A 26,001-nucleotide genomic window follows, 5' to 3' on the forward strand; every position below is an offset into this window, starting at 1 on the left:
ACGCGATGCAACCTTCGGCGCAGTTCAAGAGGGGCAAGGCCGTTCATTTCCCTGCGCTACAAATGTGCCACAAACTGCAAATAATAATAATAATAATAATAAGAAGAAGAATAAGCCAAGAAAAGAAAAGTCGGAGTTTCATCCGAATGGCGAAGCACTGACCACGATAACAAGATATTAGAATGTTACACGACGTAAGGCATTCATTTTTATGACCAGTATTTAATTTCAGTATGCATTCAATTACAAGCTTAACGAGCATGATGTCAGGCGTCCCAAGAAGCACACGAACAGAGTCCGCTCGATCACAGCGAGGCGCACGCGTGCTTGTCTAGAAGGGAAAGTTCCGAGTTGCCGCTCCCTCTAACATTTCATTGCGCCGGGGATCGATCTGGAACTCCACAGATCATGTAACCTCCAACACTGGACGCTCGGGAAGACAGCACGAATGAAGGCGCCAGCTTTCGCTGTCACGTGATCGAGGCACCCGATCACGTGACCGTCAGCCTTGCGCGCGGGCTGCGCATGCATCGTCGCACCCGGGACAGCACGGCTACGGTGACGGCGCGAACACGCCTGGGGTGTGTAATTGCTATCGCAATAAAATGTATGGCAAAATGCACATCGATGCACGCCATCGCATCGCGATTGTAACTTTACCCTACTCGCTCACACTCGTGACGTCTGCCTGTTTTAGGATGCCTCCTGGTACATTTGAGTTCAATGTCATTGCGCGCTTTTCGAAATCTTTTCGCAGTTGAACAGGATCGAGTGAATTATGCACGTGTGAGACAACAAAGGCTGCTTTTGCGGTGCCTGATGCTGCTGCCTCTGTTAAGCGTTATGTTTATTCCGAAAAAGGAGACCCAAACCATCGCTTAATTTACTGTTTGGGTCGCGACCAAGATGGTTGTTGATTGAGCCCGCAGGTACGAATGGTTGAGTGGGATTCAACTCTATAGGTTACAAGCACTACGCCTGCAGTTGCACCCGTGCAACTTATAGGGAACACACAAATTTGCTTATAAAAATAAATTTAAATGAAGAAGACGAATAAAAAGGACGTTGTCGCACGCACAAACATTAACACATACAAGGGGGGGGAGGGAATACGAAATAAGGAATGCCGGTCACTGAGCATAAAATCGTCCCTACTATTTTCAGCAGATCAGACTACTTCTTGCTATCTTTTTTTTTTTCTCACCAAGGCTTGAAAAAGCTGTTTTACCGACTGTGGCTTGATATCGCGTTTACCAAGTCGTACTCGTTCATAATTATATGGGCCGACAACCCTATACTTGTGACACTATCGGCGTCTGCTCACGTTATAGTGCGGAGAGGTAGGTGCTGTGTACCGCGTTAGAGACATCGGACAGCAGCGGACTGTCAGAGCAAAAGGCCCTTGGACAGTGGTGACAATGAACGGGTGCGCTAAAGGGAGCGCCAGAGCTCCAGTTGGGTTTCTGCGGTCTCTGCGAGGTGGGCTGCGATAGTGACGCTTCAATTTCGTGCGCTCATTTCCGTTTAGATGCCCATATTTATCCCTTCTTATTTGTTTAAATCCCCTTTCCATTTTAGCCCGTGCAGGGTTGCAAACTAGACTATTTCTAATCAACCTCACTGCCTTTCCTTTGTTTCTCTTTCTCTCTCTCTCTCTCTTTTACCTGCCGAGGTGGCGTAATGGCTATGGCGTTCCGCTGCTAAGCACGAGGTCACAGGGTCGACTCCCAGCCGCGGTGGCCCGCATTACGATGGGGCTAAATGCAAAAATGCCATGTATGCTTAGATTTAGGTGCAAGTTAAAGAACCCTAGGTGGTCAGAACTAGTGCGGAGCGCACCGCGGCGGTGTCCCTCACATCACCTGTGCTGCTTTGGGAGCTTATTTCGAATCAATCAATCAATCAATCAATCAATCAATCAATCAATCAATCAATCAATCAATCAATCAATCAATCAATCAATCAATCAATCAATCAATCAATCAATCAATCAATCAATCAATCAATCCATCAATCAATTTTAGTTGGCGAGACGCTTTATAAACTTTTCAAAGCTGCGGCGACACGTTCATAAAAGACCTCTGGCGCAGGTGCTTGCCAAATGTCCCCCGTGACGACTTGTAAACTCTTCCGATTCTAGATATCCACGCCACACTGGAGCCAAGGAATAAAACATGCTGCCTTGCAAGGCCTGTATATAAGTTGTCATCAACGTGCGCATTATTTCCTGTCTCTTCTACGTATGGCTTGGGTTATAGGTCCGTGATAAAGTGTCTTACACCTGAATTCCGTTCTGAGCAACAGCCGCATCCAGCGTATACACTCACGACTTATTTTCGGTACGATATCAACGCGTCTATTTCGATGTTGCACTGATAAGCAATGCGGCCCTCGGACAGCTTCGAAGAGACGCGCCAACGCAGCGTCCGCAATTCGTTCATTCCTTGAATGCTTTTCGCTGTTCGAAAGAAACGTACGGGGACGAGGAAAAAGCCTCAAAGGACGGCTTCAAAAGACTTTCAACGCCTGAATCCAGGTTAAACACAGGCTGTTTCTACACTGCCAGCAGATTTCCGCTGCTTCCTCGGCAGAGAGAGACTTTGATGGAAAATTCCCCCATTTGCAGCGGAAATGGCTGACTTCTACCTGGAGCTTCCTGTCGCTTGGGTCCTCTTCGATCTCCACTGAACGATAATTCCCCCTGTCCATCACACTGCTAATGAACTTAGCAGAAAATAATCGTCGCATCTCCACAAACGCAGTCCACTAGCTCGGTAAGCCTCCTGCAGCATACTTACAGAAACGATATACGGCGTCTTCATAAATTATGCAAATATGTTACGAAAGAACAGGTAGAACAATTCAAACGTTTCTTTGTGGTGCTCAACTTTTCTCCTTCGTTCTGCGACGTAAACGCTACGAGCGCTTCACGCGCAGAAGTAGCTCGTACAAGGCAAATGCGGTCGCCGATAGCACCGCGGCATTGTAGGCAAAACACAAGTTTCGGAACCGACAGGTCTCTGGTTCGATTGCTGGCTTCGCCAGCGCCGTAAATTAAGTAAACGCAGAATACACCGCAGGCACATACGGCATTCTTTATCTGATAGTCTAGACTCAGTCACAGTGTATGTGCCACATGGGTGCGTGCCTTTTCTTGGCCAATTCTCGAGAATGCATGCGAGTCACTCGGATACGAGAGCTACAGAATCCTTACATTCAGCTAGATTCGTCGTGCTGATCACACACCTGTCATCACCAATCTACCCTCGTCAAACACCCCACATCGCCTTCGTCCTTGTGACATCGATGCGTAGACGTCTCACATGCACTTTGCATGCGCCTGATTTGTTGTTGCGCTTCGGCATAACCTGCGAACAGTATAGTGCATCAATAAATAAAAAAAAACCATAATGTAAGAGTTCCTACCTTTGTGGTGCATAAACACAAACATTACATGACATTATACGTTGCATAGTATGAAAATAAGCGCAATTATAAGCATTGCATTTAATTACCCCATTCGAGCGTTTAATTATCCCATTCGCTCCATATAGAATCCAACATGTGCGATGAATCTGCATATTTGTATACATTGTGCTGTTTGGTCCATATTGTAGCCTTTTTTCCCCTATTACTTGGAAGAACTACTACGGCAAACAATGTGAAGCACTTTAATACAATTTAGGGCACACAGTTGCGCCGCTGGATAAGTTCCAAGCCTGCAATGCTTTTTTAGAAATGGAGTACCGAACGTGCACAAAGGTACGGTAAGTCGATGAGAATAGCTACAGGGGCTCGTTGGCACGGCACGTCTTATTTTTTCGTTTTTTGTTACCGCTGTGTGTGTGTCAGGTGTCCCTTTCTGGTGTCACTGTCGTTGAGCTTGCGCTACAACCTAATAGGCTACGGTAAGACAACACGCAAATAATGTTCGAGAGCTCGGTGGTTGCCACGTGTCTCCGTTCTATAAGAGACGCCGGCTTCCAACACGAGCCGGGTGACAAACCTACTGCGGCGCGTCAGTATTGCATACGCGAAGGCGAAAATAAGCAGAGGGTGGGCACATTCATGGAGTAGAATGCAAGGAGGCACCCCCAGTGGAAGCACTGCGTAGAAGGCTGCCACGAGCTGCGCTGCCCGGACGTCAAACCCATCCACCAACCCTCGCTTCAGAAACTAGGCCGTTGATCCACAACGAACGAGACGTGACAAAGGAAAGCCAAGCGGCGACGCGAACAATGTTTCGCCACGAATATTGCTTTTCAGCAGAGGTTACCTGAGTTGCACAGCAGCGCGGCACCGAAGTAGGGGAAGAAAAAAAGGCAATAATTGCAGCGTGCACTGTTTCCCGGTCGAACCTGAGCGCTTTGCAGCCACGCTCAGCTCTACTTAGCGGCAATGTGATTCGCACGCTGCAGATTATAATCCACAGCGAGCGAGTGCTAAAGCCAGGACAAGCGTTTTCTCCATGCGCGTATACACGCCAGCCCACCAGCATTACAGGCCAGCGAGGGGGAACGCCAGAACGAGCTAAGCAGGCACAGAAGATCGCGCTTCCATCCTAAACGTTTTACTGTAGCGTAAACGGGTTGACGCTATCGTTACCGTCGACGGGAGCTGCTAGACTATGCGTGTTCCTGTTACGCATCTTATAGTCCTGCCTATGAATACGCAGTTATTAAGGCGAAAGGCTTAGATGGTTCATGGGTCGAAAAATTTACCGTCCGGCGTTATGGCACCAAAAATTCAAGCGTATGCGACAGTATTTATCTATCAGTAATAATAAAAAAGCACTGGATTATCTATGTTCCCGTTGAACGGACACCCTTCTATATAATCACTGTGACCACAAAAATATCTGCGGGTGGTTTTCCGAGTTTTGTTCTTTGCTGAGCAATATACGCGTGTCTTATGACGTTCTGACGAATATAAATACGCCTGGCCTGCCAGAACTGGAAATAAATCTGTTGTTTAAAGTTAGCGCTGTGTGTTTATCTAATTTGCCTTTAAGTGTCCCCCTCATTCTGCCTGCGCTAGAAGGCACCATATACACAAGCCCATATAGCTAGCTACTCTCGGCGATTAAAGCGTAAAAAAAAAAAAAAAAAAAAATCATTCAGTGAACCTGCGTATGTGTCTTAACGGTTTTCATAGACTTGCCACGACCGTTCTAACGTACCATTAACCACGCAGAACCAGTGGCAGTCAATGTCTAGGCGAGCGAAAAAGAGAACAAGTAAAGAGAAAAACAAGTAGAGATAAAATAAGTAATAGGAATTAACAACACATCCGAATGACAATGTCAAAGTAATTTAATGAATGTCTTGTGAGCGGGCAGGCTTTCGCCTTCACACTCCTTAGCGTATGAAAAAGGGACGCAGCAGTAGGCTAAAATGTTTGGTCTCTTTACGTTGCACCCTTAAGTTCTTTTTTTAATCTAGGGAAAACACGGGGAAGGCAGGAGATGGGAAATTCAAGACGATGAGCAAAACGAGAACCCGATGCCCGTCTGTCACTTTCCTTTTCTTCTTCAGGTAGCGGTCAGCTATTTCACACTGCTGACGGAGTTGGATCTGCGCACTCTTTTTCTGAGCATCACAATGTCCCCTGTGTTCGTCTTCGTGAACAGCTTCCGCAGATCCGACAGCATGCACATACCCAGCGGGACGCATACCGTGCACTCACTATATATCTATGCTCGCCTCTGCATTGCAGCACTTTTAAAGCGAAGCTCTCTTCCCGTCTGCCGCGAGATTTGGCATTCTCATTTCCTCACCGAACACACCCACACACACACACACACCCACACACACACACACACACACACACACACACACACACACACACACACACACACACACACACACACACACACACACACATACACACACACACACACATATATATATATATATATATATATATATATATATATATATATATATATAGTCGACTCGCAATAAACGGAACTCCAAGGGACCGAAAAAATTGGTTCCATTTAACAGGAGTTTCGTTTACTGAGAGAGATGTGCAAAAGTGCACATTTATATGCGTGCACTCTCAATACCATTTTATGCAACTCTAAGCACTAGAAGGTGAATGTACCTGATAAGTTTTTCAGAAAGAAATAAAACTGCAAGAGGTTTTGGTACAGCACTCACAAAGTTTATTTGGCAACAATTAGTCATTGTGCACTAAAAATGCACCAAATTTGCTTTGTTTGAGTCCTTGGAACTGCATCTTGAGGATTGCTTTTTCCATGGCACTTAAGCTTCGGACAAATATTTCAGATCCTGGTTTCTTCAGAAAAAAATTGTTGAGATACTGCACATCTGATTCTGCTCCTTGAAGTGTGGTAGGCTCCACGGTAGCTGCCCCTTCAGATTCCTCTTCTGGCTCACTTTCTTCTTTATCACAGCAACAATGCTCTCCACCGTGTTTTCAGGGCAAGTCACAACATCACCATCGATGTGCACGCACTCATCAAAGTCCAGATGAATTTCCTTTAAAGCACACTGCTCTACTACCTCCTGCCTCTCAAGGACATCTTCACCGTCACATTCAGGCAAATCCTGCAAGTCGGATGCCTGGTCACTCGAAAATAATCCCGCGTGCCTAAAGCAATTTGCTATAGTATTAGCAGTCAGCTGCCTCCAGGCATCGGCAATAAGATGAATGGCGCCCAGAATGTCCACCTTGTACTCCTAATTCTGGTTCATACACACCAGCATCCTCTGCAGGAGACCCTTGCGGAAGCGGGTTTTCAGGGCTTGAATAACTCCCTGATCCATGGGCTGCAACAGTGCCGTGGTGTTGGCCGGGAGAAACTGCAACTGAATCGACTTCAGTCCTGTTACAGTCCCATGTCCAGGGCAGTTATCAACATGGAAAAGTACTTTCCTCCTCTGCCGCGAAAATCGCGCATCCTCGGTGTGCAGCCATTTGTTGAAGAGGGCTTGCGTCATCCACGCTTTCGAGTTTGACTCGTAAGCCACGGGCATATTAGTTATGCCCTTAAATCAGCGAGGGTATTTCGATTTCCCGATCACAAGCAGCTTCAACTTGTCGCTGCCCGTCATGTTCGCTCCTACAAGAACAGTCAGTCTCTCTTTGCTCAGTTTGCCACCTGTGCATTTCTCACCTTTGAAAGCCATCGATTTCGTTGGCAGGAGCTTAAAAAAAGCGCGGTTTCATCTACGTTGTAGACGTCATCCTACTTGAATTGACGCATAATCTCCGGACACCGCCCTGCGTGCCAGTCGCGACACGCTCTCGCATCAGCTGCTGCGGCTTCTCATGCAATGGTGCAAAAAACGAGGCCGTTTCTGTCTTTAAACCTTGTCAGCCAGCCCTCACTGCACAAGAAGTCTGTTACCCCGAGTTGAAGGACAAGCTCTTCTGCCTTGGCACGGATTAGTGGTCCGCTGATGGGAATGTTCTGGCTCCGGGCTCTCCTAAGCCACAACACTAGACACTTCTCTAGTATTTCGTGGTCGCCTTGTCGCAGACGCTTCCTCTGGGGCCCGAATCGCGAACTTTCGAAGACATGCCGTAGCTTCTCCTTGTCGTGCAGGATCCTCGTTAAGCTGCTTTTCGGGACGCCGTGCTTCGTCGCGAGCGCCGACTTCGTGTAAGAGCCACTTTCGAAGTCAAGAATAATGTCCATCTTCTTTTCTAACGTAAGCGCATGGTGTGCACGCTTCTGTGCCGCCATTGAAACAACAGAGGCTAGGCCTCAACTTTGCGAGCGCTTACAAGCCGCCGATGTTAGAAAACGCCAACGCGGCAATGAAGCACGAATGGCACCAGGACGGCACGAACGAGGCGGCGGGGGCTAAGCCCTGTAACTTCGGCGACTTGAACTGACGAACGACTAAAATAAGAAGTGCGCTAACACAACACAAGAACTGCTCATTCGTTGCGCAAACACGGCTGACTACCAACGAGGTGAGGCTTACGACTAAAAACAGGAAACAGCCGGAACCAGAAAAAAACTGATGGTCATGGCAATGGGTCTGCCAAGAAGTTTCATTTTCGGTTCCGTTTACACTGTGACGCGGAAATTTTAGTTCCGATTACCGAAAGTTTTGTTACGTGATGTGAATACAAAACCAACCAAACTACAGGCGAGTGTTCCCTTTAAGCGGCAATTCCGTTTAAGCGATTTCCGTTTATCGAGATTCTACTGTATATATATATATATATATATATATATATATATATATATATATATATATATATATATATATATATATATATATATATATATATATATACCACTTAGGCCAATGGATATGTAACCTAAAGGAGTGAGTGAGGGAGTGAAGAAACCTTATTGCAGGTTCGGCGAGGACGCGAACTCGTCGCGCACCCGGGTAGTCCCACGTCAGGACCGGAAGGTCTAGCCCACTGGCCCGGTCGCGGGCACGCCGGACAGCCAGGATTTGCTTGTCCAGAGCGGCGCTACCGAGAAGCGAGTCCCACTCCTCCTTGATGAACTTGGGGTATGTCGACCGGCACTCCTAGAGCATGTGCGCTAGAGTGGAGGTCTGCCCGCAGGACGGGCAGGCGTCGTCGCGATGTCGGGGTAAGCCTCGTGGAGAATGGACAGACACGGATCTGTGCTGGTCTGTAAAAGTCTAAGCGAAACGGCTTGCGCCCTATTCAACTTGGGGTGAGGGGGTGGAAAAACCCTTCTAGACATGTAGAAAAATTTAGTAATCTAGTTTTGAGTAGCGGGAGCGTCCCTGTGGCCGTAGAGAGAGGGGAGTCGGCGCTCCTTATAGAGGAAGCGCGGTCGGTGAGGTCACGCGCAGCCTCGTGAGCAGACTCATTGAGGTTCGGGGGAGCACTCTCAACCGACACTACGTGAGCGGGAAAGCAGTGAATTGAATGATGTGTGACAGCATATGGACTCGAGCCGCTAAGAAGACGAGCAGCTTGCTTGGCGATGCAACCCTTCTGAAAAGCCTTAACTGCCGTTTTAGAATCGCTATAGACCTCGGACCCACGGCCGTCTAGCAGGGCGAGGGCGATGGCGGCTTGCTCGGCGACTCCAGGGTCTGAAGTGCGAATCGAGGCGCTATTGGAAATCTTGCCGCTGGAGTCGACCACAACGACGGCAAAGGTCCTCCCGTCGCTGTACTCCGCAGCGTCGACGAAGCTTGCTCTAATGTCGTGTTGCTTGATCTGTTTGAGGATGGCTGCTGCTCTGGCCTTGCGTCTGCCCTCGTTGTGGACGGGATAGACGTTTCGGGGCACAGGGGCCACTACGAACGTGTCTCGAATGCACCTAGGGATCGGGATACTGACCATCGGGAATCCCGCAGGGTGGTAACCCAGCTCTTCGAGGATGCGTTTACCTGCCGCTGTGGTGTTCACGCGAGTGAGTTGCGCGCTTTCTTGGGCTTCGGCAATCTCCTCGGCGGTGTTATGCACCCCCAGCTTCAGGAGATCCTCAGTATGGGCCCTGATGGGTTGCGGATGAGAGCGTTGAGCATGTCTCGCTCCGCTCTGAGCCAGTTGTGCCAGTTCACCACGATGCACAAGAGGGAGAGGACGAATTAAGAGGCCTGTCAAAGATGAAATCCCTAATACAGCTAGGATAGTTTCTATATAGAGTCACTGAACACAATAGGCGGTTAAAGGACTTTGGCATATAGAATATCATTTTAAAGATATCGCGGTAGTCCTAGCGTAGCACACGTGTTTGTACTTCGCTAACAAGCGAAACGGAGAAAGCAGAGAGAGCGTTACATACGAAAGTGCAGCAGCCTTACGTTGCGAAACCATTCAAAAAGTGAAAATACGAGATTACCCCTTTTTTTCTAGTTAGCGTCAGCAGCCTCCATCTCCTGCCTGCACACTTCCTAATCTCATCATATTATACCTAATTTTACGCCGCCACGGACTGAGTTCACCTTCCCTTGGCACTAGTTCTGTTACTGCCAATCTGTTATCTGCTCTACGTATGACATGACCTGTCCAACTCAACTGTCAGGTTTACAAAGGAACTGTCAGGTTTACAACTCTGCAAAACAGCAACGAGAAAAATGATATCATAATTATGTAAACTGTACCTAACATTACAGCTAAACCGGACAAAATTGATGTTTTATACATCACTCCAAAATATACCAATAATATGTGAGTAAGACTTTTGCAATACCCTTGTAAACTCTGCACCAGATTCATCTCGGCTGTAAGTTAATAGACCACATTTTGCCGCATTAGATGCCCTAACGGATGCACTTTACAGAACTGCGATATCTGTTTGTGGTGCAGAGAGACTTCGTGCTTGTTTCTTTTTTGTTTAACTTGCCATTAATCGGCAATCTTTGTAAAAAATTCCAAGACCTAAAACAATCACTAGAATTTAACTTTCTCTCTCAAGTACAACACATTTTATTCATATTAGTCCAGCGGTTGTCTCATGTGCGCATTTCTGTGTTTTACATGTATTTCAATAGGCGGCAGCAGAGTTGGCCATGGGCTTAATCTTTCTCTTAACCTCAAACAGAACATCAGCTATAAGCGTCTCCTCTCTAATGGATATCACTATTGTTGTTTTGTTTGTTTACGTTGTTAAGAACGGCCAGCTGCAGTGCAAGTTTGCCAGCCATTTACGCCAGCGGTGGTAACTTCATCTTGGAACGCCGCCGCCAACCTCTAACCTTGTCGCCGTTGCGAGTGAAGGAGTTCGACGAAGCAGGCTTTGTGCGCAACACGACAACGCCGCCCTGTTCTGCTATGAGTGGGAACCGCGGAAACGCCGACAGCGGCTCCTTCCCGCGTTCTGACCAAGACGCAAGACAATGTGCTACCCGGAACGGCTCAGAGTTCTACGAAGCCCCTCTGACGTCGGCTCCGGACCATTACACCTGTGTGTATGTGCGGCACGTGTATGTGAGTCCTCATCCTCCTCCGACAGCCCTCATACTCCTCTAAAAAAGGGCTGGTCTACGGTGACGTCGAACGGTGACGTCGAACGGTGACGTCGAACGATGACTGGACGAACGTTTCCGTCCGCTTGGAATCAAGGGGGGACCAAGTGGTTATAAGCAGCGATTGGCGGCTGCTAGAGTGTGCTCGTTGTCGGGCTAGAAATGTACTAGTGAGCTGTGTGCTCGTTGTCGTGCTAGAAACGTACTCGTGAGCTGTGTGCTCGTAAGCTGTTTGCTGTATGCGTCGTCTTGCGTGCTCCATTTCGGAGTCACGCTAGACTGTCGATGTATGTCTTGTCTAAGATGTAAATAATGTAAATAAACCCTGCTCGCCTAAGTCCCGACGAAGAATCAAGTTCATCCCTACGACTGCCAAACTCTGATAACGTTCAGCGTCAATTGTTGCAGATTTTTCGTGCATTGTTCGCTCTTGGGGCCCTATAACGTAAAACAATTCCAATATGTTTTTATTCCAATCTCCTGACGTCAAATTTGCGTAACCGCAGACGTAAGGATCAGGCGGTCACCCGCAAGGTTGTCTGAACAGACCAATCAAACGCCGTCCTCGTTCATAGGAGGTTACTTTTCTTTGCTTGAAAAACGAATAACATATCGCCCACAGTGAACGGCTTGTCTTATCTAATTGGCTGACAAGAGGCGAGGAGCACGCTAAAGTGGAGATGGATTCGATGGGGCCGAGACATTGCACTGAAAATCGACAATCGGATGAAGAGGGTGGTGCCGGCGTGTACGATTGGTCCACTTTCCCTTACTTGGCTTGAGGTACGTGGCTGGTCGAAAATCGCGGCGGCATGCAACGGAAGGTTAAGATTGCAGCTAAGACGGATCCTCATCAAAGAAGAGTTGGCAGAGCGAGGTCGTAAGCGTGCGGAAAGTGCTCGATAACGATACGCGGCCACGCAAAAGGTTTTATTGTACGCAAATAAACCCATGCTTTCCGGCAGGTGCGAGTAGCCAGTGCCTGAGCGATCGGCGGCAGCCATCTTTTATTCCTTTCGGAACGGGGCAGCCTGCGGCTATTCAGAAGAAAATTCAGTTTTGTTCGGCATATTAATGCATCTTTAACGCGTACACGTCACTTTAACGCAGTGAGTTCTTGCGGTTTTGTGACGTCGCGTGTCAGGCAGGTGAAGTGGGTGCAGCCCGAAAACTTTTGACCAATAGCCGAGAGCTAATGGCGGAAAGGCGTCGAATCAGAAATAATTATTTTTCTTTTGTTCGGTCAAATCATGCGTAATCAGTGTGTACACGTCATATCAGATGGGGAGCTATGGCGGTTTTCGTGACGCCGCGTGACAGACAGGTGAAGTGGCGGTGGTCCAAAAAATGTTTGACCAACCGCGGCGGGCTGATTGCAGAGTTGGAATAGAAAAGTTTGTAATAGTTTTACGTTATAGCGCCCTTGTTTTCCACTGCAAAGGCTATGAGAATTCAGCACTGACAACGCCGAACTTCAAGCCTTCTCAAAACAATGCTCATTAAAGAAAATACGCAAACATTTCATCCTTCCCTTCAGGAGTTCCTTCACAATATTTCACAAAATTCAAAAAACGAACAGAAAAGCAATACAGTGGTACTAAAAAAAAAACTTTCCGTAAATGCGGGCAAATATAGATTTCACAAATAGTGGTTACGTATACAGACACTTGCAGCTTCGGAAGTGTTGCGCGAAACCCATATGAAGCTTGCGACAACATACAGTTCTAGTTTTTCCCGCTGGCTCTGCGCACGTGGAGCTTTTGCAGATGACAAGTGCGCAGTCGAAGAACGTACTTCGTATGCAGGAGAGCGAACATTTCCACCGCTTTGCTTGTCGACTTGCCGATTTTATTCCGCGAATCCTCTCTCATATTTTCTTAGTGGCCCAGACACGAAGGTCAGAAGAAGCGACGAGTCTGTCAAACTTCGCTGCAATGCCTGTACATTATCGCACGCATGGCCTTCGCTACGATTAGCCTATTCGATCGGACTTGCGAGTTGTTACGCACTGCTGTATAGGCGCGTTACAAGAAACACTCAACTTCACTATGACATTGTCGCCTTGTTGGTATAGTTTATGATGGTCTCGCAGGAACACAGGAACAGGGTAAAAAAATAAAAGCGATATGTTTGTGTTGTTGCGTCTTCCATTGTCCATTTTGTTGTGAGTACTAGTCCTCTATAGACTAACAGAAATGAGAGCTCGCAAAAAAAGAAATAAAAAAGACAAACGATATGCTAAGCATAATGTAAAATTAAAAAAAAGAGTAGTGCCTTCTACAGCGACCATGCCTTTGCGCCGCTCCCCCGGCCAAATAGCGCCGATCGCAACAACAAATGATCATTATCATGTCACTGCGAAGTTGGATAGAGCGAAATATAAACGTTCGGGGGGAAGCACTCAACACCTCGAAACCGGTATCGAACCAGGGACGTTTTCATTTAAATATTTGGCGCTCCGACCAACTGCGGCATGACACTTCATTTATGATATTTATAAGAATCAACAAATGACACTTACAGAAAGCATGAACACAGACAAACAAGTTCGTAGTTGGCCCACCACAAGTTCGTAGTTGGCCCACCTGGCCAACTACGAAACAAAGAGAGCACCATAAAAGTATTTCCGCGTCCTTGGCCAATGCTGCTTAGGCAATAGTAGTAAAAGCATAGTTTGCACTAAAACAATCGCCGGGATATACGCCTAAAAAGAGATAGAATACTAGTCTGGGTAAATTCACTACACGTGTATTGCGCGCCGACGGACGCGTCACTGGTGGCGGCCTTGCTAAGTGCGCGCGGGAAAGGAGGCAGCCGTCCGCTGTAGTTCTCTGCGTCGTTGCACGTGCTTCTCCGATTCACGTTTCCGGAACAATATAAGCAACGCCCGTCGCATATGTGTGGCTGACAAAACATTAAGGCATGTCGACGAACAATTATTGCGCGGTGGGGTGCTCAAATGCCTGCAAAAACTTGCCGGCGACATGGCTTTAATAATTCTCGCGAGGCCTCATGAGCGGGAGAAACGGCAGCAATGAATTGCCGCCGTTCGGCAGAAAATTTGTTCTTGTCACGCTTTCTTTTGTCATCTAGGTGTTTGTAGCACTCTATCATGTTTACACTGGCAAGCGACGAAGTTGATCACGGTTACCCATGTTTTGGTTCAGTTTGTCAGTGCAGCACGCGGTTTAAAGGCGTTTCGCTTTCGTTCTGAATGGCGCTTGCCGGTTCTACCGTTTGCCGCTTCTCTACAGTATTGCTCTGGCTAGGGTGCACGACTTACGAATGCATCGTGTTGTGTGTTAAGGCTACCGAGACTTGCAAGGTCTGATTTTGTAGGTTTTATATGGCCCGTTAAATTGTCACACTAGCTGGCACGCAGTTCATGTTTTAGAGCGCAGCTCTTAGGCGCCCGTTGCTGGGTAGAGCGTCAGCGTCCTCCCTCGGCGTAACCGCGCGAACGTGCTCGTGCCACTGCTCGCGCGTACGTCGTCGTCTTCTTTCACAGTTGGGTCCGATGCCGCTCATCATGCCAGCGTTCCCGTACAGCCCCTCCCTCTGCGAAGGCTCTGACGGTACTGGCCCACTCCCAGTCTCAAATCCTTTGCCTCAATATATCGCCAAATGAAAACACGTACCGAGCTGCGCTCAAACTTCGCATTAGGGGGTGTCGTAATCGTCGGACACTTCTTTATGCATCTATTTTATGCGTGGATTCGCACATGTTGAACAGCTGCTATTTGTTTAATGAGAAAGTGTTTATTTTTTTTTAAGCACGAGGTTTCCGCCTTGCCTCGTTTGTAAGGGGCTTAAACCAGACTGGGTTTTATCACAACGAAACATTCTAGCGCTACTTTAACAGGTTCATTCTTTTTGCCCGAGGACCTCTTCAATATTGGCGTTGCTTGGGAAATAAGTTACAAAAGAGGTCTCTCAGAGCGAGGTTGCTGTTAGCTACTACATATGGTATTGCTGTTCGATTTTCGCTGCAAAATTCGCGTCTTGTTTGTGAAGTCTTTACTCCTAGATGCTGCCTGAGCAGTATTACCCCGCAGAGTGATTTGTTTGTTTCATAGCTCAATGCGTTTTTGCGTGTACATTTCGTGCTCAACTGAATTCTTTCTCCTCATCTTTTGCGGCGTCGGCGTTGCACTCCTACGCCGCAAAAGACAAAACCCGGCCTTTCTGCCAGTGTCCATCTTCTTTGGCCGGCGCTGCTTCGCCTTTAAATATATCGTGTGGTTTCTCTATTCCGTCTTTACTTCATTTATTAAGCACAAGTAATTTCGCCTATGCTGTCCCTGGTGTGAGTTGGTAAACTTAACGTCGGTAAAACTTTAGCTTTGTACGTTTCCAAGCAGGTCGCTAAGCGAATTTCAAATTGTGAGAACTGCAACGGGAAGGACAGTTCGTCGCCGTACGCAGTGCGATTGCATCGGCGGTGCAGCGCTAACTCGCGCATTTATTCAGCGGTGCGTTTGGTGACTTCGTTGACTATAGTGTACGCATTTCTATTAACACATTCACAATTACTGTTCTGGATGTTCTGGAGGAGACTTTGGCGGCACTTATTGGGCGATGTCCCATGTATTCATCTGTAGTAAGATCGCTACAATGTGTGCAGATATCGCGCCATGCGGAGTCGTTTGAGATGTAAGTTTGCTACCCTACTCTCTCTGGGTAAGTAAAGGGGGAATAAAAAGAGCGAAAGAGTGAACACTGTGTGTGAACGTGGGATTATTCACAAGACTATAAACAGTCAGTAAGGCTGGTGCACCCCAAGAACTGTACCAGTACACGGATAACCATTTGCGATAGCGACAGATGTGGGCCACGGTGCGAGTATCTTTGACTCGGAAAATGGACTCGAGTCAATACGGTTTCAAACTGTCCGACGAGAGAGGCGTTGGACGTCGTAGCAAGGATAGAGCGATCGGCAAGAGAGGTAAGTGAAGAATAAACCAAGCGTAAACAGATTTTTCATCTCACATTACGCAGGCACTCCACGAGTCTACAGCGCTAGCCAGAGATAAATGCAAGTGCATTTGGAAATGCAAATGCAAGCCAGCACAATGCACGCGCCTTTACGCTGCTTTGCACTGCCATCTGCCATCCAAGTATGCAGTCCGGAGCGTCGCCTAAGCTGAACCAGTGAGTTTGCAAAGTGCTGAGTTGGGACACGGGGTCGAAGCGCGGAGAGGTGACATAACAGCGGCAACGCGAGTAGTCGCCGTTTGGTCCAGAATATAACGACGCGGGACCAATCAGTAGCGGCTCGAAAGCAGACCTCTCACGCTGCCTGTTATGATGCCTACTCACAACGTCTCTGGTTCTACGCCAGCAAATAATAGCAAACGTGAGCGTGGCGAAAAACGGAGCCCTACTTTCGCCTGCGCAGTTTCCTCAGCTCGTTACTTTGATGGCAGCGCCGGTAGTTATATTGATCTTTTCTTCAAGAAGTCGTGGCCCGGTTACTGGTTAGCTCGTTTAGCGGTGTTGTATGCAGCGCTCGTTTCCACCATCACATAAATCACCTTGCTACGTTGAGGCCTTGTTTATTGCGTTGTGAAGTATAGACGTATTTTGACGACGAGGAGAAACGGCACGGAGCAGAATTGTGATATAACGGATAACTATTTCGCAATAATTACGAGCCATAAAAATGTCGCTACTTGCCTACAATTCAATTCAATGATTTATTTATTTTTCTATGAAAGAAAGGAGCAGACACGAAAAGCTACTACAGCGAGTAGCTCGACGAGGTATAGCTGTCCCCTCGAAATGACAGCAACAGGCAGTTCGCAGAACAAAAACAGAGTACATAAGGAAGATTTTACAACAGACAGTTGAAATTTCTTGAACCCAGAACTGAGAGGAAACTTAGGTCTAAGAAGCAATTTTAGTGAAACGAAACAGATTCTACGCAAATAGACAAGGTGACAATGTAAGATGGTAACAGGTGAAATATTTCAACAATTAAAAGGATGAAAGAAAAAGAATTGCAAATTTGGGTAAAAACAAGAAAAAATTTTTAAAAAATTTTACGAGAACATGTCACGCTCTTGCAATGATATGCTGGCAAGGTCGGCCCTATTTTGTTGTTGCAGGTTATGTAACAGCGAAGGTAACCGGTAACGAATCACTTGTTTTGCATAGTTTCTAAGGCAACATGTTAAATTCATAATTCTGCATTACGAGTGTCATGCGCGACTGTGTTTCTTTTAAGATCAGCAAGAACCTGCAGTGCAGCGTCTTTCTTCCTTATACATAACTTATTGGAGCGAGAAAGCTTAAATTCATATAGTGAAGGAAGTTTACCTATGTGTAACTGGCCAAATAATTCGGTTGTGTGACACAAATAAGGCATTTTGCAAACTAATCTAATAATTAGCTTTGTGATAACTTGTAATATTAGCATTTGTAGTTGTGCCCCAATCAAGAGCACTATAATTATGAATAATGAGTTATAATAATAATAATGAAGAATTAAGAGAATAATGAGTTATACAGTAGTAGATTAGCAGATCCGGGAACGTCGCACAATTGCTCAGCAAGAGAGAAATAGTGCGTGAAAGCTTGCCAACCAAGAAGCCAACGTGTGCATCACATGGTATAGTTGCAGAAAAATATATGCGGATAATTTTGAACGAGGTGAACGTATTCAACTGATGGGCCATAGATAAATAGAGGGTACATGGGAAGCTCTCTGTGACGCGGATGAAACATTACTGCTTTAGTTTTACTGACATTTAGTTTGAGGTGCTTTTGTGTAGACCATAGCTGAATTAACTCATGAGCAATGTTGGCATGATTTTCTAAATCAGCAGTGGAACAACCAGAGAAGAAGAGGCTCGTATCGTCAGCGTAAATGGCGTACTTCAGCGTCTCATCAACAATATTGTTGATATATAAAAGAAACAAAAACGGGCCTAAAGTACTTAATTCCCTGAGGCCCTCCTAGATTGACCTGCTTCAAGGAACATGCGAACCCGTTAATCTCTACGTACTGTGTACGGTGTCGTTAGTACGATGATACTAAAGAGTGAGCATTACTCTTTATACCGTAGTAATGAAGCTTTTGGAGAAGATAGTGATGACTAATGCTTGACAAACCTCTTTCTCATTGAATTTCCCACATAAAAGGCACTTATCTAAATTTCAGTGAACCCATTCTTTCTGGCGCAACAGGAAGTATCTGCGATTACAGCGTTTCAGCGAATTTTAAAAGCGAAGCTTTTTTCCTTCTTTTCGGACCTCGCCGGATTTTGTAAATGTGGGTGCTGCGGCCTCGCTGTTCGCTTGCCGAATAGGCCAACCAACCACAGCAGAGTACGCGCGCTGCGTGCCCAGCTGGGTTCCTTACACCCCCATTAGATGGCGCTCGCCTCCGCGCATCCGCGGTCGCGCAATTTCATTTGAGGGGGGGAGGTGGGGGGGCTCACGGGCGCTCGGGAGGCCAGGGTAAGGAATACTGAAGAAGAAGGTCCCCTAGAGGAACCTCAGGCTAGCATAACCGTCAATAACAGATAAACAAGGAAAAGAAGAAACAAAACTCGCTGTGCCATAGGCTACATTAACATACAGGGCGGCAGAAGAAAGGAAAAGTGGTTAGAGATTGAGGAGCAGTTAAATAGAGAACAAAGAGGTGTGTATACCGTTACAGAAACGCACCTTAGGGACGCGGAAGAGCCACCAATGAATGATAATTATGTTCGGGAAAGGTGAAATGTAATGTCTCAACAGAGACCTTTGAGGAAATGAATAAATAAAACACAACTAAATCGGAAAGAAAGGGAGTGGGAAACGGAATGCTCATAAATCAGGGAGCCAAATAGGAAAGTCTAAATTCAAAGTGTCAGGAGCATCTTTGGTCATCAGGCAGAGTGAGTGGAAATAAAAAATGGCTGGGCGTAACGTACTGGATTGGACAGGAAAACTTTCTTATGGTCCTGCAGGACGCGCTTTTTATGGAGGGAAAAAATTACAAAGACAACAATCCAGAGTTATAGGAATGCCTAAGCGCTGATATTAAGAGTTTCGGGATTGATGCCGAAATCATCCTGTTAGGTGACATGAATGCCCAGATACAGGTTCTAGACGGTTATACCGCCAACAACGGGAAGTTAATGCTAGATCTATGTGAGCAACGTAACCTCGTCATTGTGAATACGGGGCCTAAATATGACAGCCAGATTACACGGGAAGTCAGAAATGGGCAGTCGACCATTGATTACTGTCTGATGACAGAAGAAATTTATGATAAGTTGAGAGAAATGGTCATTGACGAGGAAGGGTATAGCAACATAGGGAGTGACCATAAACGCATAATTTTGAAAATGGGATATGTAGTTGGGAATAAGAACAAGGAGCGAGAAATGACCAGTCCAAATTGGTACGGTGAACAAATAACAAATGCAGTCACGAGAGTCGAGAAAGACCTTTGTAAATGGCCAAGCAAAGAGTGGGAATATAGTGAGCTTCTAAGTGTAATGACCAGAAAACTGAAGAAAGAGAAGCAACACGTTTGTTGGAAAGGAACGATGTCGCAGTTTAGCCCGAAAGGTGAAGCATCGATTCCGATAGTAAATTAATGGACAGCCACACGAAGTAAGGACTGTAGTTTTATCAGCCTCATAAACTTGCAAACATTCGCTTAATAACTAAATTAACAAGCATGGTGTCAGCGCGCACAGAAAAACATGCATACATCACACTCGATGACAGCGGACATTCGCTGTCAAAACGCTAGTGCGAGGAAGTACGGCCGCAGCAGCGAGCAAAGTGACCTTCGTGCTGTCTATCACTTCACCGCAAACTGAGCGGCTAGAACACAGTACACGCAAAGGTACGAGCCGTCGGTCCACCTAGAATCTACCCCCAAAGCACATCGCTTTTAAGATAAAGCCCGCGCGACCACCCGCGGCCGCGCCATACGCAGTTACTGCCGAAGTACAACGCCCCCCCCCCCCTTTACTTCCCCTCTTCCGTGCGCGACGCATGACAGCACGCTTCTTCCCCACTTTCCTCCGATGCACGCGCGAGATTGAGCCGCGATCGTCGGCTCACTCTCGCACGCTTTCATTTGCACATACAGCATGTGGCGCGCGGTAATGGTATTATTGCCCTTGGACTTAATACGGAACGGCGCAGCGACGGCGACGGCAGAAATGCGCCTGGAGTGTCCATATAATTGCTATCGCAATAAAAAGAAACTGGAAGGCTGGTGGAACAGGGAGATAGGGGAAGCGATCGATGAATGGCAGGGAAGATAACCACATATATAGGGAGGCAAGAAAAGCGCAGTTGCCGCAGGATGAAGTATATAGAAAATGGGAAGTATACCGAGAGAAAAAAAACTACGGTTCAAATACTGGTTCAAGAAAAGAATAAAGGTGAAAGTGAACATTGGTTGCAGAAATATGTGAGAAAAGAAGGCCACACCAAGGGAATATTTTGCAGCCACATAAACTTATTAGGCTGGAAGTCTGGAACAATACAACATATCCTAGCCGAAGATGGAAACAAACTAGAAGGGGACGCGGTGTTAAATTACATCCGCAAAATAACAACCGAATCATTTCAAGGCAATGGCGAGGTGGTTCCTGAGAAAAAACAGAGTATGAACGAGAACCAGATGGAAAAAGAGCTGGTGCTGAGAAATTTCGACTGGAAGAGAGCTGAAGAGAAAATTCCTAAACGCACAGCCACAAGGTTAGACGAGGTTCCTGTTAGGCTGATCAATGAACTAGGACCAAAAATCAAGAAAGCTCTGTTGAAAGCAGTATAAAAAAAAGAAAAACTCACAAGATAGGCGAATAGCCGACAATCGGAGATAAAGTAGAATGGATTTAAAAACAAAGGGGGGAAAAGATACAAAAGACCGTTGACCAGTGCATTGGCAATACACTGGTCAGCAATGCCAGCGATTAAATTTAGAAGTGCAAGCATAGAAGGAACATAATGGTATTTTGGGAGAACGTCAGAATGGCTTCGGAATAGGTAGGCGTTTGGATGACCATTTACTGTCCTTACTCAGTGTATTGAAATATCAAGAGTAGAAAGGAGACCACTATATGTGGCCTTTTCAGACATTACAGGAGCGTAAGCGACAACGTAGACTGCAACATTTTGTGGGATATTCTGGAGGGGGAAGGCTTAGGCGACGATTGTCTACAGCGTTTGAGAGAGATTTACCTAGAAAATACCGTTTGCGTTGAATGAGAAGGAATGAGGAGCAAGGAGAAAGTTCATATCAACAAGCGACTGAGGCAGGGGTGCCCCTTATCCCCGCTGCTGTTTATGATGTACATGATATGGATGGAAAGTGCGCCAGAAGGAATCAATATCGAGTTTAATCTCTCATAGAAACAGGCGGGCACAATTGTAGAGCAGCACTTCCCAGGTTTGTTTTATGCGGACGACATTGTGTTGCTTTCTAACAAGCAAAGTGCTATGCAACGTCAAGCTAATATGTGTGGACAGGAATGTGAGAATTTCGAATTAAAATTTAGCGTTAAAAACCTGGTTTTATGGTATTCAATGAAAACAGTGAACAGAAAGTGTCAATAAAGGGCCGTGAAATGCCTCGGGTAAAATAATAGATGCCTTGGTGTATTGATAAACGAAGGCAAAATATATATGGAAACACACGGAAAAGCAATAATACAAAGCCGAAGAGGAATGCGGTCATAATGAAACACAGCGCACTATGGCGATACAATAGGTACGAGGTCCTCCGAGGTATGTGGAAAGGTGTAATGGTCCCAGGACTTCCATTTGGAAAGTTGTTTGTTTGCTTGAAGTCAGGGGTAAAATCAGGACTCGATGACAACCAAAGACCAGTGGGACGCCCCGCATTGGGCACTCACGGGAAGACTACAAATGAAGCCTTGCAGGATGATATGGGCTGGACAAGTTTTCAAGCGGGGAAAGCTCAAAGTAAAGTTCATTTTGAAGAACGACTGCAAAATATAAAAGAAAGTAAATGGGTTGCGAGAGTCTTCAGGTGTTAGTACAGTAAAAACATTGACTCACAGTGGAGGAGAAGAACTAGGAAGCTTACCAGCAAGTATGTGACTGGTGTGGTAAGCAACATGGCAACAAAGAACGTCAAACGCAATGTCAAAGAGGCTGATGCAATATAATGGGTGGCGGGAATGGAAAAGAAACCTGCTATGAGTAACTACCTATGAGGAAAAAACGAAATCAGAAAAGAAATAATTTATGATAACTCAAAGGAAAGTTCCTTACTTTTTGAAGCGAGATCAGGATGCCTTAGAACGCGTAGTTATAGAGCGAGGTACACCATGAAAGAAGCAAGTGCTTGCTGCGGTAAAGCTAGGGAAACGATGGCCATGTTTTATTAGAATCTGAAGATATCTACCAAGCTGTCGGTTTAGGCTCGTCTGGCCTCTTTGAAGCCCTTAGATTAAGGAATAGTAGGGGAAAAGCAAGCATGTCCGCAACAGAGATTAGAAAGAGGTGACTGGAGGTATGGTGGCACAAAAGTAGGGAGAATACAAACAACGGAGACGTGCAAAAACCAAACCTTCCATTAGTGGTCCAGAAAGTATGATTTTGGGAATCGTTCGTGTGTGGGCTTTCTTTTCTTCAAAACGGTAGGTAGGACATTAGACAAAATAATAGCTTGGTGGCACAATCCGCGACATGTTTCAAAGGGGACGCTCATAACCTCCATCCATCCACGGTAGCGGCAGCGCCGGCCGTGGATAAAACATAATATAACAAAAATAAAGAACCAGAAAGCTTGTCTTCGCGCATGCGCGGCCGCGGAAGCGGCATTGCATTAGGCTGTCTACAATGCCTGAATAAAGCCTTCGGCGTCACTCTGCGCGAATATTCAATAAACACAATCTCGTGGTTCGGCTCTTTATGCACTCAAACAGAGCTTCGCTGTATATAGATTCAAACTCGTTGGATCTGCTGCATTCTTTTAACCTTCCTATATGGCGATACCCCCCCCCCCCCCCCAAATACAGACGCTGGTAATATCGATAACTGAGAAGATGACATCAATCGGCGGCAAGAAAATGAGAAACCAGAATGGAACAAAGGCTTCGCAGAATAAAAATCTGTGGGTGACTTGGCATAGCTCGCGAGCAAGTTATGGCGTGAAGGAAGCACAACGCAAGACAAAAGACGCGTCAGGTTGGATATTTTGGCTGAAACGTTTTTTCACGCGTTTTCCAAAGCAACCGCGACGGGTATAGTAATTTCGATGATAGGCTATGCATTCAGCTACCAGAAAAAGAGGACTTAAGAGGAAGTTTTACACTCTGGAGCTCCTATCCAAGTACGTGGAAACGGAGGAATCAATTTTCTCAGCATCCACTGCACCCAGTTCGGCGAGGTGTGTTGCATACAAAAGAAAAACTTAATATCTACCTACTGTAGCAAAGAAATTTTCAATTTTGGCCATCAACTTTCTTTTTGCGGATCACAAACTTTTTTTTAAGTACTAAAGCATCAAGTTTACAGCTCTAACTCTCCAATAAAGAAACTATATCACAAATCTGGAGAGTGGTCCTATTGAGAGATCTAAAGCAGACAAAAAGTAATGTATTATTCTCTTTGAAGTAGTACGAGGGCGATTTAGAAAGTCTTTGCACCTATTCTTTTTAGCCAAGTTACTGCTGTGAATGCGAAGTCAACATATGTATTCCCAGCGGTGTACATTTCTTGGACCGGCGCGGCCTTATCTGCGGGTGGCTCCGCGGCACGGCGCTGCTGTCAGTTGTTGAAGATGGCGGTTGTGCTTCACACGTCCCCGGCGTACGAGCAACGAAGTTTGATTCGTTTTCTATGGAGCAAGACACGAACGTTCATCGAAATCCACCAAGGAATGCAGTCCACGTATGGGAAAAGGTGTATCGCTTTGAGAAGCGTGAGGTGGTGGTGTTGTGAGTTCGCAAAAGGCCGTGAAGACTTCCATGACAATGAGCGTTCGGGGAAGCCGCGTGCGTCGCTGACTGTCGACACAGGGGCATCTCAAATTTAGTGCTGCGATTGGACAAACGTCTGAACCGATGTGAGGTCTACGAGCAAAAATAGTATAAGGCATGTTGAATAGCACGTACATTTGTAATTTACCTGTACGTACCTTACTTTGGCTAATAAAAAATAGGGGCAAATACTCTTTGATTCGCCCTCGTATATACCACTAATATGTGAGATGAACTTTAACAAAACTCTCTGAAACATTCCAATAATTTCCGGGAATTTGTAAAGTCATATTAATAAACGAGGCAGTCAGCAAGCTATATAGAAGAGAGAGGCACAAGAGCAAAACAACACGAGCGTGTTTACTGTGCACATGTGCCGTTCTTCTACGGTGTTTTCCCACCTATCACTTTCCATGGCTGTTTTCTTTATAGTCGTGTAGCGAATCGCCCTACAAGTAATCTTCATAAACTATACATATGAAGTTTGTCCGCCTCAAGTGCTCTAACAGATGCAGCTAACAGAACCGTGACATCTGTTTTTGGTGCGGAGTTGTAGATTTGCAAACTTTGTGCTTGAATTTCGCTTTTGCATTTTAACGATCTGCGACGTTCTGTTTTTTTTTTTTGTATATAAAGTACGACAGTCTGAATCAAAATTCTAGTTTATACAATCGGTAGAATTCCACTTTCTCTCTTAAACGCAGACAATTACATCCGAATCTGTTCAACGGCTGTCTATAACGACAAAATCACCGCGTTTCACATGCACTTGAAGAGGAAATGCGGAGTCAGGCCCCGAGGTAAAGGGTCCTCCTAAAATACGGTCATCAGTCGCTTTAAGTGCATTAGGCACGATGGTTCACCAAACCGTTTAAGATGAGCGAGAGAGAAACAAGCTTTCACGGTATGCTGGACATGTTAGCCTGGCTCTTTGCCTGACATGCTACTCCAGGTGCTGGGTGGTGATTATGATATATACAGTAATAAACACTTTACAGCACGTACACACACACACACACACACACACACACACACACACACACACACACACACACACACACACACACACACACACACACACACATATTTAAAATGTTTCGTTAAGGCTTGTGGCCTGCAAGAACGCCAGCTGCGCCTTTGTGGCGCGTAACGCACAGTTGGTGCTTTGCCATGGGCCGAGAATGTGCTGTAGTGCCAAGCTCAAACACCGTTGAAGGTGCACTGACGCCTTCAAAGACTCTCTCTGAAGCGTAGGGGTAGCAGTCCCACAGAACATGTCGCAGGTCTTGTTACGAACGACCTGCAAGAGTACCGACCTACAAAATTCCCCTTCCCCACCTGCTGCGGCGACTCGTTTTGTAGGGGCGACGATGTGCCGCATCAACAACCCCTCGGCGCCACTATGACTAAATACGGTCGGCGGACCAAGTATTGTTTGAAGCGCTGGAAATGCTGCGAGAACATGTCTTGCGGCCGTCTCACGGGGCTTAGAAGTCATGGTGAGACGCGGCGGCCATTGTCTGCGGAGTCAACACTGGGATGAAGAGGCGCCTGCTCGGGTCAAGCACCGTGTCTGCGAGAACCCTCTCACTTTGGTGTGGTCAGTGCAACCTGTACAGAAGTGAGTGCGTAAACCATCCCGCTGAAAGGCAGATCGGCTACGATGACTTTGGACGCTCCGAATTGGTCGGCGGTGAACAGCCGTTTTTCCCTCACCTAGGGATCTAGGAGGATAGAGTGTATTTAAGGAGCCGTTGGCGACTCCTCAGTGTGCATTCCTCTTTCAGTCATGTTAGACTGATGAACTGTAACATTCTCATGTAAATACTGTAAATAAACCCATATTCCTCGTTCTCGATGAGAACAAGTCTCTCCTTTCAACAACGTCCTCAGCGTGGATGAGTTGGACGACGGCATGGGCCAGCTACCATCTATTTCATGCCCGACTCCAACCATTACAGTCTTCAGGAGCGTTACATTCAGAGCACATTAGCAAGTCCGTGAGTCGAATCTTACACCTGAAGTAGTTGTGTAGGCTGTTGAGGCCTCGCGGCATGTAAAAGTGGCACGATGGATCTATTTTGTATAGGGGTCCA

The 26,001-nt window shown here is 46.4% G+C and overlaps 1 protein-coding gene across 1 annotated transcript in view; it reads right to left on the reverse strand.

Annotated features, from left to right (window-relative positions):
- LOC126546934 (glycosyltransferase 25 family member-like) overlaps positions 1 to 13,929 on the reverse strand; it is a 113,427-nt gene extending 99,498 nt beyond the window's left edge. Inside the window, exons 1-4 of the mRNA XM_072288225.1 lie at positions 13,921 to 13,929; positions 8,372 to 8,522; positions 6,726 to 6,850; positions 6,331 to 6,572 (exon numbers count right to left, since the gene is read on the reverse strand). Of these exons, the coding sequence (XP_072144326.1) occupies positions 6,331 to 6,572; positions 6,726 to 6,850; positions 8,372 to 8,522; positions 13,921 to 13,929 (527 nt within the window). The remainder of the gene's footprint in view (positions 1 to 6,330; positions 6,573 to 6,725; positions 6,851 to 8,371; positions 8,523 to 13,920) is intronic.
- Between the last annotated feature and the right edge of the window lie 12,072 nt (positions 13,930 to 26,001).

The sequence above is a fragment of the Dermacentor andersoni genome, chromosome 1 (assembly GCF_023375885.2).
Source record: "Dermacentor andersoni chromosome 1, qqDerAnde1_hic_scaffold, whole genome shotgun sequence".
In the NCBI taxonomy this organism is placed as follows: Eukaryota; Metazoa; Arthropoda; class Arachnida; order Ixodida; family Ixodidae; genus Dermacentor; species Dermacentor andersoni.